Source organism: Mercenaria mercenaria, chromosome 5, assembly GCF_021730395.1.
Source record: "Mercenaria mercenaria strain notata chromosome 5, MADL_Memer_1, whole genome shotgun sequence".
NCBI lineage: Eukaryota > Metazoa > Mollusca > Bivalvia > Venerida > Veneridae > Mercenaria > Mercenaria mercenaria.
In genome coordinates, this window is record NC_069365.1 from 41223503 (window position 1) to 41241561 (window position 18059).

At 35.8% G+C, this 18059-nt stretch overlaps 1 protein-coding gene across 1 annotated transcript; it reads left to right on the top strand.

Annotated features, from left to right (window-relative positions):
- Positions 1–1996: 1996 nt before the first annotated feature.
- Positions 1997–17876, top strand: LOC123556996 (L-aminoadipate-semialdehyde dehydrogenase-phosphopantetheinyl transferase-like). Its single transcript, XM_053543297.1, has 6 exons — positions 1997–2076; positions 2592–2767; positions 2940–3165; positions 10907–11031; positions 13859–14074; positions 16156–17876. The coding sequence occupies exons 2-6, from the start codon at positions 2600–2602 to the stop codon at positions 16297–16299; spliced, it is 879 nt and encodes a 292-aa protein (XP_053399272.1). The 5' UTR covers positions 1997–2076; positions 2592–2599; the 3' UTR covers positions 16300–17876.
- The last annotated feature ends 183 nt before the right edge of the window (positions 17877–18059 follow it).

Consider the following 18059-nt stretch of genomic DNA (forward strand, 5'->3'; position numbering starts at 1 on the left):
ACCCATCTGGGTGCAACACTTGACCAATTACCAAAATTCGTATTAAAAGGATGATAACTGATGAAAATTTACACTGCTGAACCGAAAAGAAAATGAACATATGGCAAACATATTGTATTTGCTCCAAGGGCTATAGATATGGGTGCCATATTGGCCCGATGTGGGTAAATAATTACATATGGGTCCCATACGGGACCGATATTAATCTGCCCACATGGGCCTACCCGTATACAGCCCATATGGGCTTGCTTGCTGGGAAGGGTCCCTATCAAATTTTTATATAAAATTTTGACCCACCAATCAGTTATAATCAAAGAGACCCACTTATCGGTTCCTAACACATTAGACTAGTTGCATAGAGGTAACTCACCTAGACCATTGATGAAGTGGGTGCCAAAAGACCCACTTTTCCACTTCGCGGCCCGACAATCAACTTCGGACCCAACTGTTGATTTCCGAATTAAATATCAGTTTCTTGCAATAACCGTTTACTTTCGATAATAGTTTTCTCACAAAGCTTTCTAAGGTTTGAATATTTACATGGTAGAAAATATATCAAAGTCATTGTTTTTTTATTATCTCCCTTTATGACTCTGACTGTACAAATTTTTGTTCACTATTTCTACATTATCTACGGTGCACTGCCCATTATGACTAGGAAGCACTTGTCTGGGACAGAATGTTAAAAGATGAGCAAGCTCATTAGGTGCCAAGATAAAAAGAAGTAGATTTACTACATTAAAACACCAGTAGCATTTGCCAAAAGTTGTTAATGATGGTGTTGTTAGTTTTTGTTTAATAAAGGTCCATCTTGATTTCAGGCACAGTGAAGCTATTTGCTTCGTAGGGTACTATGGAAGTACGGACCGCCGACATAACGGGCATGCAGTTAAAGAAATTTTTTGAACCCAAAAGGTGAAGATAATTTACCTCTATGTAATTTCCAAAGAGCATTTATAAGCCAAAATATCAAATAATTTTCAAGCCAGATTGGGTCACTGTTCTTGTTCAGAGAGACCTAAATGACAGTGACTCGAGAAACGTGATTACAAGGCGATAGAGAGAAGAAGCTTTGTCGCCCATACAAGGGCGCTTGTTGCTGCAAGGTGCATGCTGATGGTCGCTGATGCTGGATCCATCGCTTTGTTGTTGGTTAAGCGTAAGGACTAGAAGGCTCTGGGGTTTCTCTGCATGCCATCTTGATATCACCAAGTTGGTCATTCTCTCGCACAAGCAATCTCTGTTAGGGCCACTCACTCACGGCTTTAGCCAGGACACTTACAGAAAATAAGACAATATAACTATGATCTAGTCCCGTCAGTACCCTGTGCCTGGGCAACGTGCACTCATCAGAGGGTAAGATAAGATAAGATAAGATTTTTTTTTTAAGTCGGCAAGATAGCAAACAAGTACACCAAGTTCGGAGAAGCATTTGCCAAGTATTTGGAGCTGGACTGCATGTACAGAGAGACCATTCCAGGAACGTATCCTTCTTTTTTATGTCGGTCAAAAGCTATACATAGCTAATGTTTATAATGTTATTTTATCTACCGACAGTAAATGAATATTGACTTGACTTGACTTGACTTGAAAAATAGGAGTCCGAGTACTACGTATGAGATTGTAGGGCTAAGAAGTTCGTTCCTTGCAGGTAAGAATTGGTTATGGTCAACTGAATAAGATTGTGCTTTATTTAAAAAATATAGTTGCGGCGTTCTTAAAGGGACTGTCGTAAAGTTATGTGAGCATTTGGGTGACACTGCTTGTTGACCATACTTGTTGCATACGTATGTTGAACATGGAAAAACAGATCTACGAATTAAGTTCAAGTCCAGTCTGAGTGGTATATAATATCACTGCTTGTCGCCTGGGAATCTAATAAACGACATCTTCATTGTATGCAAATAAATGACAGCACTGGACATTGCTGTAATGCGTTTTATGACCCGTACAATGCAATGACATTGGATTTTGCTAGCAATTGTTACCTCCCTTTATTTTGATAACGCCATTTGTACCGAAACGAAAGTAAGTTATTGAAATAGTTTTAAACCTGTTTATCGGAATATTTTACAGGTATTTAAATGTGATTTTTTATATCAGTCAAATAAAGATAAGAGATCTTGTACACAGTAAAAAGTATATTAGCAGAAAACACCTGTTTCGAGTGTGGTGGATTGTAAGTGGTTTTTACCAACATTTCGGATATGGGCTAGTAGAAGATGGGTGTTAACACTGTTTAGATATGTTTAGTTGTGATGATGTGGATAACAATTATTTTGAAATGTCAGTCGAGTATGAGAAAAATGGAAATGACATTTTTACCTGTTAGAATGCCAAATAAATGGGCAAAGATTAAATTTATTTAAGATTATGTGCATTTTAATTGTTGACGTCAAACCTGCGTTCTAGCTGACCAGTAAGTAGACACCTAGTCTGTCCTCTAGGCCATAATTCATACATAAATTGATCACCAGAGGCCTAGAAGACCCTTAGAGGAATTGCTAGGCATCTGGTTACCAGAAGGCTAGAACACTGTTGTCCAGTTACCTGATGGCTTGACATTTCCTCTGTATTTTTTCTGCTTCTAGTACAATAGATGACAGTTTCAAGGGTTGCCATAATGTCAAGCATAAGGTGGGCTTTTAACACAAGGCAATGGGAGCCAACAGTTACTGACTGGGTGAGGGCTAGCCAGTGTGTTCAACCAGAGGAAAAACAACGGATTGGCAAGTTTGTGTTCAAGAAAGATGCCAAATCCTCAATGGTATGTCATTTTATATTACAGAATGTCTTAGCATATAATTTGGACATATATTTTGTATGGACACAAATTCTAATTTTGTTCAGCAACAGCATGTGTGACAGTCTTGTTTGTTTTAGACAATACTGAAGTTTTGTGTATCATGATAGTGGGTATGAGATTTTGTCCATTTCAGATAGGAAGACTTATGTTAAGAAAGATGTTACACAGAGTAACTAAGATTCCCTATGGTGAAATAAAACTTGGAAGAACTGATAAAGGGAAGCCATATCTGATGAACACTTTACCAGAGGCATGCCGACAACTCAGTTTCAATGTGTCCCACCATGGAGATTCTGTAGTGCTTGCTGCAGAGACAGAGGCTGAGGTTGGAATTGATGTTATGAAACTTGAAACACCAGGTAGTATTAGAAATAAGAATTTGATAGTAAATATATATGTGAAGTGGTTGAGTATTCCCCTTCTGTCCAGAAATATTGATCCCTGCTACTGTGTCAATGACTCGGGAGGCATATAGTGACATCATTCTGTCACTTTCTTGTATACTCAACTTCTCCATCAGTTTTCATCCAATCCAAATGAGTGACTTGGTGTTCATCATCAACATGAAATGGAAATGTCATGTTGTCTGGACTTTCATGGCCCATTATTAGTTTTTGAATTATACCTGTTTTAGCTCACCTGAACTTTTTTCAGAGTGAACTGTTAGTATATGGAGATGGTCTGTCATCCACTGTCTGTTGTCCTGTGTCAGCATTTTACTGAAACATCTACTGCTTTGAAACTGTTTAGTGGAAGATGATAAAACTTAGCCTGGATGTTCCTTGTTTGGTCCTCTATCAGATTTTCTCAAAGAATTCCATTCCATTTAGAATTTTGTTTGCCATGGCAATCAAAAGGAAAATCTTTAAGAATCTTTTCCACCAAAACTGCAAGGACTAGAGCTTAGATATTTGGTATGTAGAATTGTCTAGTAATATTTTACTATATTTATTCAAATCCTACTCCTTGGGTCAGAATTGGCCTAGTACCAGGGTTCGCTTGTTTCACACAGACATAAAGGAAAGACATAAAAAAAATCATCCTGTCTAAAACCTGAAGGCCTAAAACTTAGATATTTGGCATGTAGAATTGTATTGGAGCTCTGATTAAAGTTTGTTCAAATCATGCCACTTGGGTCAAAATTGATCACACCCAGGGGTTCACTTGTTTGACATAGACCTATATAGAAAAAACCTTGAAAAGTCTTATTGTCTAAAATCTCAAAGAGATTTAGGACATAGCATTGCAGGCCCGTGTGCAGGATTTTTTTGCTCGGGGGGGGGGGGGGGGGGGGGGGGGGGGGGGGGGGGGAGAAGGCCAACATGGGGTGGGATACCCCTCCCGATTGCGAAATTTTTTTAATATGGCACATGAATAGATGCATTTTCCTGCTACCTGAAACACCTTTAAGGATGCATGAATGTATCATAATTTTTTAAGGAAAAGTCTACTTTTTAATCATTTTATCGAGCCTTTTTCAATGTATGATGATTGTACAGTACAGTGTATGGACTTATTTTTCTGTATGATACCAGTTGAAAAAATGTTGAAGTTTAAGATGATTATTAAGAAAACTAGCTCCTAGACTATGATAATTTTTTCCCATTTTTATGATTTCATGTAGTGAACTGAGCCAGTCTATATACTATGTCCAATATTACAATTTTAACATCAGTCCTCTTAGAAAATCTCTAGAATTGACTGGCTTTTGTCTCTATGAACATAAAAAGAAAAAAAATCATAGAAATATCGTAATTATCAGTCTAGTGGCTAGTCTAATTATTAAGGGTATCCTATTTGCAAAATGGCCAAATGTTTTTAGATTTCCAACAAAACAAACGAAGTATTGACAATTACTATTTACATCATAGATTTCAAATGACAATGAACTCTTAACTGTACAAAGATCTATAAAAATAAATAGATGTGTATTTTTATACTTCTTTGACTGTACAAACTATAACATCACAGCACATATTAAGTGATATTTTTATGTATAAAACCCCCCATAAGTAACGAGTTTTAGATGCGTTTTGTGAGATTTACTGAGAAACTACTTTTAAAACTACGAGAGTTATTAAGTAAGGTTATTGGACCCAAAAGAGTAAAATTGATACAGTAGTTTCAAATTCATAATTGTTGTAAAATAAAAAGATCAATTTAATAAATTTGGGGAATGTGCCTTAATGTAGAAACAAAATACAACCATCATAATGTTTCAATTTTCAGATTCATTTTAAGATTTACTTAACAAAACCAACAATGTTCTGATCATTTTATAACACTTCCAAAGAGTAAAAAACATAATAGTTTCTCCACTACCTAATCATGTACCGATCAAGCGATCAATGAAGCATGCACAGATAAACTTTTACCTGTGACATCCACTACCGGACACGGTTTTATGGCTCTTTAGCCTGTGTATTGCTGTCAAATCAAGCCAGTTGCGCTGGTGTATAAATTTGTTAATTGAGGGGCCCATTGTAATAAAAATCGTAACTAGGCAGCCAGCTGGGGGGGCCCGGGCCACCTGGCCCCCCACCTGGACACGAGCCTGGCACTGGGTAGTGCTCCTGTACCAAGTTTATTCATGATTTGAAATCATGCCACTTGTGTCAAAATTGGCTACTCCCTGGGGTACACTTGTTTTACATAGACATACAGAAAAAGCTTTATAACTCTTGTCAAAAACCATAATGTGAGCCTGATTTTGATATACATTTGATGTAGCATGTTGTAGTGCCTCCTGGCATGGACCTCTCTCAAGTTTATTCAAATATCTTCTTGTCAGAAACTACTGGCCTGATTTTAAAAATAATTTATACAGATATGACCCTTCCCAAAGTTTCTTCAGATTATTCTGATTAGTAAAAAAATTTGGCTGCCAGATGGTGTGGTCCCTTTTCCTTTAAACTTTGTTTCATAGAAATGTTCCTTGGGTGACAATCTATCAAGACTTCAAATTACAATGTATTCTGATTTGTCAAAATACTTGGCTGCCAGAATGCATGTTCACAGGATGCATTATAGTGGAAACTTGAAAAAGTTTAGTTGGAAATTACTTGCTTGATTTTAAAATGAATTCAGTTGTTCCATGGGTAACCCTTTACTAAGATTGACCAGATTATTCTGATTTGTGGAACACGTGGCCGCAAAAGCTAAATATAAAAAATTCTCCAAACAACGTCTCCTAAAGTGCTGGTCTGATTTTGAAATAATTTGATAGAAATGTTCTTTAGGAGTCCATCTAGCAAGATTATTAATATTATTCTGATTTGTCAAAAACATGGCTGCCATAACTAAAAATAGAAAAATCTTCAAACTACATTTCCTCTTAATCCACTGGTCAGATTTTGAAATAACTTAACAGAAATGTTTGTTGGTGATCACCTATTAAAACTGTTAAAAGTGATTGTGATTTTTAAAAAAAAAATGGCTGAAAGGGAAGGGTCTGTTTTTCTCTAAAACTTTGTAAATCTCTGCTGAACCTGCAGGCCAGTTTTCATAGTAATTTGGCATAAAATGTTTTTTTGTTATACCTGTCTGAGCTGTGAAACTCAGGTGAGCGATATCAGGCCATCATGGACTCCTGTTTTGTTTTAAGTTACACCATATAATTTCATTCTGTCGAAGATTTTCAGGGGACATGTGTCAGTATTGATATCATTCTTGTTCAAAATATTTGTAAGGTCTACAAGGTAGTGCAATCCAGGTTAAATGTTTAATTCATACATTGAGCCATATGAACAACAACATTACTAATCTCATGGTTAAACCTTGTCATGTAAGTGAGATAAAGATTATCTGCTGGTGTAAGATAAGTTACAGTTTCTAGATCATTGACAACACTGACTGATGATACTGCTTCTTACAGTTAATTAGAATTCAAGTAACCATGACAACTTGATACAACATCTGGTTTGTAGCATTCTGGGAGTGCTCTTCAGTGGTGGAGACTCAAAGACTAGTGCTCATCATTGACTATGGCTGAAATAGTACTGCTCAGACATTTTCTCATTTTTTTTTTCATTGAATTTCTTTTATTGTTGCTTTAAAAATCTCACGTGATACTGTTTGCAGCTTGTACGGGGTTGCATTGTGATATAATTAATGGACTTGTATTGTTCTTAACATCTCATGCAGTCTAAAACATGTTCCTAACATTTATGAAGACTGGTAAAAATGAAGATTATACTGTAAACATTCTTGAATTTGCTTTGAATCTTACAAGGGGTACAGTGTAATAAAAGTGGACTCTTTTAGCTCTACATAATGTATTTTGATGATTATTCTTGTCCAGTATAACACAAACTAATGCAATTTTTTAAAACCATACTATAGTATTAAAAGTAATACTTTTTAAATTGTTAATCCTTTGTTGGATATAAGTAAATACATATTTTAATTCAAACTTTTGTAAAATCACTGTATTACATTTTATAGTATAGTAATATTTGGCTACCCAAAACCTCTTGAAATCACCAGGTGCCATGTAAAAATTTTGGGCGAACATTTAAATGGTTTGAACTGTAGGTGTTCCATTGTTAGACATAATGAATGCTCATTAAGGTTGTTACATGGTGTGTGGCTAACTACCGTACCCAGATAGACTAATCTCTAGTATCAGGTCTTTATTTCCTGCAAGAAGATTAGTGCTGCTGTTAGAAAAAATACAAATTTAATTCATGAATGAAGATTGCATCAGGTTTCACTCTTAGTTGCAAAGAACAGAATGGATTACTGTTACTGATGTTTTGTTGGGTGTTATGTCACATTGACACGATTTAAATCATATGGCAAGCTTCCATTGTTAATGATGGGGGAAGACCCCAGGTGCCCCTCTTGGCATTATTTCAGGTACGATAGGGCACCTGGAGTAGACTCACTGACTTTTAGCAAGCTAGATGGCTTCCTCACATGAAAGAATCCCCTGTAAGCTTTGGACCTTCTGTGTGGTGAGGGGCAAGTTATTCTGTGTCAGCTACCTTTACCACAGCAGTCCCATGACAGTTGTTAAGAGGTATCTTTTTGTAAAATGAATTGCAAACATAGCCATATTTGTATTCTGTTGAAAGACATAACTGTACATATTATGTACAGGTACTATTTTTTTCTGATGGCTGTTTCATAACTTAAAAAAGTTAAATTTATGAAAGTCTTGACATAACCCCAGAACACCTATGAACTGTACTGGTGAAAACATAGTAGTATAGAGGTAGTGTCTCACTCCTGACATGGCAGTGATCAAGGGCAGATCCAGAGTTTTCAATGGAGGGACAGAAAATCAAGGGGAGTCGAGTGGCACAGCCCTTTGGAAATTTTTTAGTAAATATACTTCAGAAAGTCCAATCTGATGTATATATGACAGACAATTTAGCCTGAAATTTGAAACAATGTTACCTTTTGAGTTTGTAAATTTAAAAAAAGAGGAAATTTGATCACATTTTATAATTATGATTTATATAGCTTAGGTTTTACTTTCAGTAAGTTTCTATGCTTTCGCAAATACTAGTGATATAATATTTCATGATCAAAGCTGTTTAAAAATTTTCTATAATGATCGAAGTAAAGATTTTTGGCTACCAATACTGGTTTGAAAGCCAGGAAGCATTTATTCATTTATCAAGGCCTTTGCAACACTTAATGTCTGATATACCACAGTTCAGAGATCAGTGTGAAACTAGTTAATGTTTCTTATTGACATAGGTAGTCATGAAAGATTCCACCTAGAATTGATGGAACAACTTATATGTCATATTTACTTATCCAGCATCCAGTCTTGGCAGGTACTGCCCGAAACTTTACTAACAGTAATAACCACCAAACGCTGAATACTACTCAGGATGATAGTGTGACCAGGAGTCAAACTTGGACTGCTAGCATTGTGGTCTAATCTAGTAGCAACTATACCACTGATTACATGTGTACTGGGTTCATACAGAACAAGCAAAATTTTCAGTGGATTTTCCCCTTAAAATTCAGATTTATTTTTTTATTGTTTTCACTGTTTAACTTGAGATGCACAGTAATAGATTCTAAGTCTAAAGTGTTCTTGGCCAACAATATGTTTCCGATATATTTTTCACTTTTTCTGTGTGAATTTATTCTAGTATCATCTATGTTTCATATGTTGAATTGTTTTCCAAACAATTTACACTCTGCTCACCATTAAAAATACCTATCAGTCCCCCTATTAGTTTGACTATAGTACAAATAAAGTATTCCACCATGATATATTTACAGTCACCAGACAACTAGTTTTCTTTTTTTCATCGTTCCTTCGAGGATTTTATAAAAATTACAAAACTTTACTAAATTTCAGGACTTTTTAAGGACATTTTAAGCATTTTAACTAGTCTGGGATATAAACAAGCACATTCCAGGATGTTTTGACTTTTTTCAGGGCTTTTTAAGAATGGGCAACAAATTTCAGGATGTTTAAAGACATTATGAACCCTGATATATGGTTAGATTTGGCAGTAGCACAGGTTTTAGGGTTTTTGACCTTTTTGTACTATGAAGTGTAGTTCCATCACTTTATACATTTTTTTTTGGCTTGAGAAAAATATTATACATGGGTGAAATACAATTAAGGAAAATCAAGAGTATCATTTCTTTGAAAAGTTTCAACAAGTTTAAACGGCTCGAGTAAAACCACTTGTAGTGATAGTAATTTAACGCTCTCATATCTTTGTATTGGCACTTATTTATCCCCCCTTATCACTCGCAAAATCTCTATAATTAAAATTTAGTAGAACATCAAAATTATCTACCCGATTGGCAATTTCGGATTTTAGTGGAAAACGGTCGTAATTCGTTGAATATGAAAAACAGTTTGTAACAGTTTACCATTCATACCGGCTGAAGAGCTGTAAGAAACCTTCCTGAAATTGAATAGTCTTATATCTTTTCACTACTTCAAATAAATTTTCTCAGCATTATCGTGTAGAGATAAATGAGCCGTGACGATAGCCACTCAACTGGTTCTTGAGAGATCCTGTTTTATGGTCAGAAAGTCCATCGTGATCAAAACCTTACCAATTAGTAGTCAACATTGCATTGCATTTATATCCATGGGAAAATTCATAATTCTTGGGAAACTGGTGAAATATTATTTAAAAATGTATGATAAAATTCCTATGAATTATTTGGGAAAATAATCATTTTCAATGATAACAATTGCACTTTTTCAGATTTTTGTTTCATTTTGCAGTTAAATAAGATATGGTTCCTACTTGAATTGCTTTTACCATGTCAAAATAATTTCTGACGTGTTTTACAGTCAAAAAAGAACAAAATTTACAGGACAATAATTATCTAAAACAAAGTATATTGAGAAGTCATTAATTTTCATGCAGTCAAATTTTGTGTGGATTTCATGATTGGGTCAGTAGAAAAATTAAAATTCTAACAATCAATAATAATTTTCAATTTATCTTACATTCAAAATTTGAAGTTAACCAGTTCATATCCCCATGAAATTGCCAGTTTGGCCTATATAATTATAATTCTGAGACCAAAAATTAAATGCTTCTGAGATCACATGAAGTTTGAGCTTATACAGTGTTTTAGCAGTCTCCATTTTCAGCTTGACTGTTCGAAGAATAGTCTGAGCTGTTCTACTCACGCTGGCATCAGTGTCTGCGTCAAGTACATATAGCTATCATTTAAAGGCATATAGCTTTGAAACTTTCTTTTTCTTTTTCTAGGTCAATGACTAACCTCACTGGGTCAGGTCTCATAACACTGACATTTATTTTGGTCAAATTATGCCTCCTTTTGGACTTGCAGGTTTTTATCTCCAAAACTAATGCAGATACATGATTAAAATTCTATAGATATTTTAATATTTAGGGTAATATTCCTGCTTCTGGGACAACAATTCGAATAGTCGAGGATTGGCTGCCTTACAGACAGCTGTTGTTTCTGTATTTAAAGAACTTTTTTTACGGATTATGGATAAATAAGACTTTAGTCCAAGTATTGTCAACAACTATATTTTGAAATACGAATAACTGGAGTTTAGGGTGAAGACAACATTATGTTCCCTATATTGCTTCAGATATGCTTTATGTATTATTCCTTATTCTGCACTTACAGTTGGTGCCAAATCCATCAGCGACTTTTTCCACACAATGCGTCGTCAGTTCACAGAAGATGAGTGGGTATATATCAAATCAGGAAATACAGAGAAAGAACAGCTTGGCAGTTTCTACAGATTATGGGTAAATATGATTTATACTAGAAATTACATATGTGTTTTGCTGTGTGGTAACGCACTCACCAAGGTCTGTAGAAGAACACAAGACTATCATTCAAGAGGTTTTTTGAGTTTCATATCTTGGTGCCAGAAATGTTCTGTGACAATTTCACATATTGATGTCGAGTTATGTTTTGGGTTTCAACCAGCAGGACCAGAATTATGACCCTTGAAGGGGCCTCCGTGGTCGAGTGGTTAAGGGCGCTGACGTCAAATCACTTGCCCCTCATCGATGTGGGTTCGAGCCTCACTTGGGGCGTTGAATTTTTCATGTGAGGAAGCCATCCAGCTGGCTTACGGAAGGTCGGTGGTTCTACCCAGGTGCCCGCTCGTGATGAAATAATGCACAGAGGGGCACCTGGGGTCTTCCTCCACCATTAGCTGGAAAGTTGCAATATGACCTATCATGTGTCGGCGCAATGTTAAACCCAACCAAAAAAAAATGACCCTTGAAAAAAATGCATTAAGAGTCTAAAAGTTTGTGTTGCATGTTTCTCAAAAAGTATTTGACACAGAGTATTGAAATGTTATAGGAATGTTGTTCAGCATATGAAGTTGTGCAGCTTGCATTTTATATGGGATTTATGCTCCTCCCCCACTTCAAAGCAAAAAATAGGGTTTTTTAAACTGTTGACTTACCTCCTCCCAACATACAGTATAGTATGAAATGGCATACAATTTTTATTTCACAGAGGACAAATGAAGTATGAAATCACATACAACTTTTGTTTAACAGTAGACAAATAATATTTGAAATGGTTGACCAGTTGGTTGGTGTTGGGTTTAACGTTGAACCGACACAATTATAGGTCATATGGCGACTTTCCACTTTGATGGTGCAGGAAGACCCCAGGTGCCCCTCCATGCAATATTTCATTATGAGTCGGCACCTGGGTAGAACCACCAACCTTCCGTAAGCCAGCTGGATAGCTTCCTCACATGAAGAATTCAACACCCCGAGTGAGGCTCGAACCAACATCGATGAGGGGCAAGTGATTTGAAGTCAGCGATCTTAAACACTTGGCCACGGAGGCCCCATATTTGAAATGGACTACAGTAACTGTTTTAATTAGACCGTAGACAGGTACTACTGGAAATAACATAGTTTTTTACAGTGCACAAAATGTAATGATGCAAATTTGTTTGACAGTGGACAAATGGTATATTTTTAGCTCACCTGTCACAAAGTGACAAGGTGAGCTTTTGTGATCGCGCGGTGTCCGTCGTCCGTGCGTCCGTAAACTTTTGCTTGTGACCACTCTAGAGGTCACATTTTTCATGGGATTTTATGGAAGTTGGTCAGAATGTTTATCTTGATGATATCTAGGTCAAGTTCGAAACTGGGTCACGTGCCATCAAAAACTAGGTCAGTAGGTCTAAAAATAGAAAAATCTTGTGACCTCTCTAGAGGCCATATTATTCACAAGATCTTCATGAAACTTGGTCAGAATGTTCACCTTGATGATATCTAGGTCAGATTTGAAACTGGGTCATGTGCCATCAAAAACTAGGTCAGTAGGTCTAAAAATAGAAAAACCTTGTGACCTCTCTAGAGGCCATATATTTCACAAGATCTTCATGAAAATTGGGTAGAATGTTCACCTTAATAATATCTAGGTCAAGTTCGAAACTGGGTCACTTGCCATCAAAAACTAGGTCAGTAGGTCAGATAATAGAAAAACCTTGTGACCTCTCTAGAGGCCATATTTTTCATGGGATCTGTATGAAAGTTGATCTGAATGTTCATCTTGATGATATCTAGGTCAGGTTCGAAACTGGGTCATGTGTGGTCAATAACTAGGTCAGTAAGTCTAAAAATAGAAAAACCTTGTGACCTCTTTAGAGGCCATATATTTCATGAGATCTTCATGAAAATTGGTCAGAATGTTCACCTTGATGATATCTAGGTCAAGTTCGAAAGTGGGTCACGTGCGGTCAAAAACTAGGTCAGTAGGTCAAATAATAGAAAAACCTTGTGACCTCTCTAGAGGCCATATTTTTCATGGGATCTGTATGAAAATTGGTCTGCATGTTCATCTTGATGATGTCTAGGTCAGATTTGAAAGTGGGTCACGTGCCATCAAAAACTAGGTCAGTAGGTCAAATAATAGAAAAACCTTGTGACCTCTCTAAAGGCCATATTTTTCATGGGATCTGTATGAAAATTGGTCTGAATGTTCATCTTGATGATATCTAGGTCAAGTTCGAAACAGGGTCATGTGCGGTCAAAAACTAGGTCATTAGGTCTAAAAATAGAAAAACCTTGCGACCTTTCTAGAGACCATACTTGTGAATGGATCTCCATAAAAATTGGTCAGAATGTTCACCTTGATGATATCTAGGTCAAATTTGAAACTGGGTCACGTGCCATAAAAAACTAGGTCAGTAGGTCAAATAATAAAAAAAAACTTGTGACCTCTCTAGAGGCCATACTTATTATGGGATCTGTATGAAAGTTGGTCTGAATTTTCATCTTGATGATATCTAGGTCAAGTTTGAAACTGGGTCAACTGCGGTCAAAAACTAGGTCAGTAGGTCTAAAATTATTAAAATCTTTTGACCTCTCTAGAGACCATATTTTTCAATGGATCTTCATGAAAATTGGTCAGAATTTTTATCTTGATAATATCTAGGTCAAGTTCAAAACTGGGTCACATGAGCTCAAAAACTAGGTCACTATGTCAAATAATAGAAAAAAACGACGTCATACTCAAAACTGGGTCATGTGGAAAGAGGTGAGCGATTCAGGACCATCATGGTCCTCTTGTTTTTGATATTCTCATTTATTTCAGTGTCTGAAAGAAAGTTATGTGAAGGCTCTAGGTGTAGGAATAGGATTTGAAGTAAAAAGGCTCAACTTTATAACTGGTGGTGACCTAACACATGCTGGAGGAACTATTTGCACAACAACTGTAGAAGTGGATGGACAGTCAGCCAAGAATTGGACATTTGAGGAAACTCTTCTAGACAATCATTGTATAGCAGTGGCTCTCAAGACCCCTTTGTGTGTAAGTTGTATTTCAGTGAAAATTTCAGAATGGTTGTACTATAAGTGAATAAGACCCTTTGGGTCAGTCTGACCAAATGAGGTGGAAAATGATTACAATATAACCTCTGTTAACACTTCCTACGAGGAAACACCTCCAAAGGCATACATTTTCCCATTGGTAAGTGTTATAAATTAACCTCTTTAGAACAAACTTTACTTCAGAAATTGTCACATTGGAGCATTTTCAGTGCTATTTGTTGTAGAGAAGTTGCTCTTTATGCAAAACCCATAAATGTCTCAAAGGTATATTGCCATTTACAATGTTTATAACTGTATTAACCCTTAGCCTGCTAAATTTCTATAATGGACTGTTCCATCATTCAGTTTGGGCAGTACCATTTAGTATTCGAAAGGGTGTTTACTGAAAATTTACTGACTGAATAGCGAACAGTGCAGACCATGATCAGCCTGCACGGATGTGCAGGCTGATCTTGGTCTGCACTGGTCGCAAAGGCAAAACCAATCGCCGCCAGCAGGCTAAGGGTTAAAGTTATACAGCAGTGTAAATGTTTACGGATATCATACCAATACCTGTTTGATCTCTGCAAGAAGCTTATGCAAAAAAAGAAAAAAAATCTTCAGACAATTTGTCTTTGGTCAGTGACAAAATTTACTTAATTCTCTTCATGGTGAGGAGTAAATAAGTGCTTGTGGATCAGACTTGCATTTTCATAATCCCTGATTACTGTGCTTTACCCACTGGCACCAGACCAGAAAGAAAATGCCTCTGTACATGTTATACCTTACCCCTAGGTATTCTGTAAGAACCATGGTCATGGGAAAATATACCAACCCGTTTCAATCGTACATTTCTCAACTTAAACGCGCAGTTCGGTGAATGGGTACCTAGTATATTGAACAAGCGATAATTTATCTTCCATCGTGCATCAGTCACATTGTCTCAATATTCCATATTGCTGAGATTATCAACATATTTTATGCTTTCGTCAACATTACAGAAAAAACTTGCGTGACCTTCCCTAATGAACATCCGGTCTAGAGGTCACGGCAGTGTGCACATGTTAGGCGAAACATAAACAAACAAAAACAGAATTAAAAAAAAAATCACAATTTGACACTAAAACTCGAAATGATGAATGAAATTCATCTTGTATATGATTTTTAATTTGAAATCATACATTGGTCTACATCTGTTCTGTTTATTTTATTCATTTTGCATATTTATGCTGCATTTCCACATATTAGCGAACATGTGTAGTAAAATGACGATTGACATACATTTTCACAAGAGCCAATCAGAATGGTTTTGTAATCTAGAGAGGAACTTCACCAGGGAAGGTCAAGCAAGTTTTTTGTGTAACGTTGAAAAAACTATAAACTACGTGTTGTTTTTGTAAGATAAGAAGTATTGAAGAAATGTGACTGGTACACAATGGAAGATACATTACCACTCGTTTGATATCCTTAGTACACATTTACCGAACTGTGTGCTTTAGGCATGAAATGCGCAATTGAAACGGGTTAGTATATTTTCCCGTTCATGACCATGGTTCTTATAGAATACCTAGGGGTAGGGTATAACATGTACAGTACTACAGAGGCATTTTCTTTCTGGTCCAGCGCCAGTGGCTTTACCTGCTTAGCTGACCACATGAGGTAGTTTTTCATAGAATTCAGAAGATTATAATACACACAAGTTCCAAAAAAGGTAGGTGAAACATGCTGCAGAAAAACCACATGCTTTAGAAAAAATATAAGCCTTGGATTTAAAATGACTTCTTTGGCTTACATGGCAGCTTTTCTACAGAACTGGTGGCAAAAGATCCCAAGTATTTGAGGAATATGATGATCACTTTGATAGAACTTCAAAGATTCTGCATGGCAGCTGGATGCCTGCCTCATACAGCTTGGCTCAATCTAAGAGCAGTAGAGGACAAACAAGTGGAAATACTGGTTAGCAGCCAGTTTGAGTTAGTTTAAGTTAACCTTTTGCCCAATGACAGTATATTTTATTAGGATACATGCTATTAGAATTCATGTTATATGAACGACTGGCCAAAGTGATCTTTTCTTTTGCAGACAACACAAAAGTTGAAAATTGCACCTTTTGAAGTGATCACATTCGATGACCTGCTTGCAGACAGTAAGCCTCTCAGTGAGCCAGATCAGGTCTATGGTGAAGAGTTTATACAGAAAGCAGAGAGGCCTACTCTACAGAGATGACCAAATTCTAGCAGTTATGAACTTGCTTTATTGGAGGATACAGTAAAGCTAGAGCAGTATTAAAGACTGGACCTGTAATTTTTTGTCGACATGTCACAGAAATGAGTGGTGGTTTTTGGAGAGTTGTCACAAAAAATGAATTGCAGAATTTTTATATTTCCATCTTTGAATATTTTCATAATTTTTGAAGTTCACTGAAGGACATTTCTTGGAGTTGTTACTGAGCAACCATTCTTACTGATTCTCCTTTTGGGCTAAATGTGAAGATGAACATTTGTGAAAGGTATCAGACTATCTGAGTAAAATGAATGAAAATGTTTAACCAGGAAAAAAGCTAAAAAGCCGGTTTATATGTAGTAGAAAGGCAGATGTAATGAAAAACAGAGATGCCCATTACAAGTAAGAAGACAGAAAAGCAGAAAAGAAATGAAAATGTAGTATATGATTGTGTCTGGTTATTTTTTGTATGATGTATACATGTCAAAGTGATAGTATCTATGATGTAAATATGTGTGTAGGAAATCATATTTACAAATAAAGGCTATCACAATAAGGCAAAAGAAAAAAGTTTTGTTAAAATATTTCCTCTAGAAATGTTGGTTATTTTTAATCAGTCTAAATCTGAGTATTTTCTCTAAAAAAAATCAGAAAAAAGCATGGATACCAATGATTTTTATGTTTTTGTTCTGTTGTGTGTGCTGTAAGCCACTTAGGCAGTAAAAAAGATAAAAGTTCTGCTAAAAAAATACATAATTAAAAAATATGCATTTTTATCACATAATAAGTATATTATACCAGAAATTTTCTCAAATATATGAATTTAAAAAGAAATCATGTTAATTTTGAAATTTACATAATCATTAGTATCAGTTATGTAATGTATATTCATTTATCCTCTCTATACTTTAAAAACGAACATGGTGACAACCCTTATAATAACTGAAATTGGTAGAGTAAGTATTGTAGTAGATACTTGTAAAATCTTAAAAAAAGTCTGTCTATTGAGAAAAATTCTGGGAAATCTCAGTAACCATTTTTAGCTCGACTATTCAAAGAATGTCAGCTGGCATCTCGGTACTCACAGTTGTCCATTGTCATAAGCTGATATGCATTGTACAGGTTTAATAACCCTGTTTGGCAATTTTACAAAATAATGCCCCTTTTTCGAATTATATTCATTCAATTGATGAGGCTGTTGAATAGTTGAGTGTTGCTGTCCTCCGACAGCTCTTGTTATGTTTTTTTGGCAGGTATATTTTGTAGAATGATTAAAAATTTTGACTAGTGAAGAATTCTTTTTATTTTTTTTTTCTCCTGTTTAAAATTACAGTAGGCTAATTAAATATCAGAGAAGACATTTAAACCTTTTTGGCTGAAGCAACATGTAAAATTTTTATTGTTGTAATTCTATAATTTTGCTCATGGCTCTCTATCAACCTTGTCCTTTGTGTCAAAACTGTCGAGGCTAAATAACATATATTGTTTGCCTCAGCCAGCAACTTATTGTAACTCTTTAAAGAGGCAGAGGTAGGGAATTAGTGATGGCATACTACACACAGATTAAAAAAATACTCTAGTCTTATTTTCTTTTTTTTTCCCCCCATTTTTAGCTCGTCTGATTTTTGAAAAATATCTACAAGGTATTGTTGTCACTTGATCGCCGACAGCGTTGGTTATAATTCTTATTTAGGTCCACCTTTTCTCAAAAACTATAAGAGCTACAGTTTTGAAACTTTGCACACTTGTTCATCATCATAAGG

What these genes read in the sequence shown, in the direction of transcription:
- LOC123556996 (XM_053543297.1), top strand. Translation starts at nt 2,600, where the DNA reads ATGACAGTTTCAAGGGTTGCCATAATGTCAAGCATAAGGTGGGCTTTT. An exon ending in AAGATGCCAAATCCTCAATG is followed by an intron (nt 2,768 to 2,939) that starts GTATGTCATTTT and finishes TGTCCATTTCAG; the next exon opens with ATAGGAAGACTTATGTTAAG. An exon ending in TATGAAACTTGAAACACCAG is followed by an intron (nt 3,166 to 10,906) that starts GTAGTATTAGAA and finishes CTGCACTTACAG; the next exon opens with TTGGTGCCAAATCCATCAGC.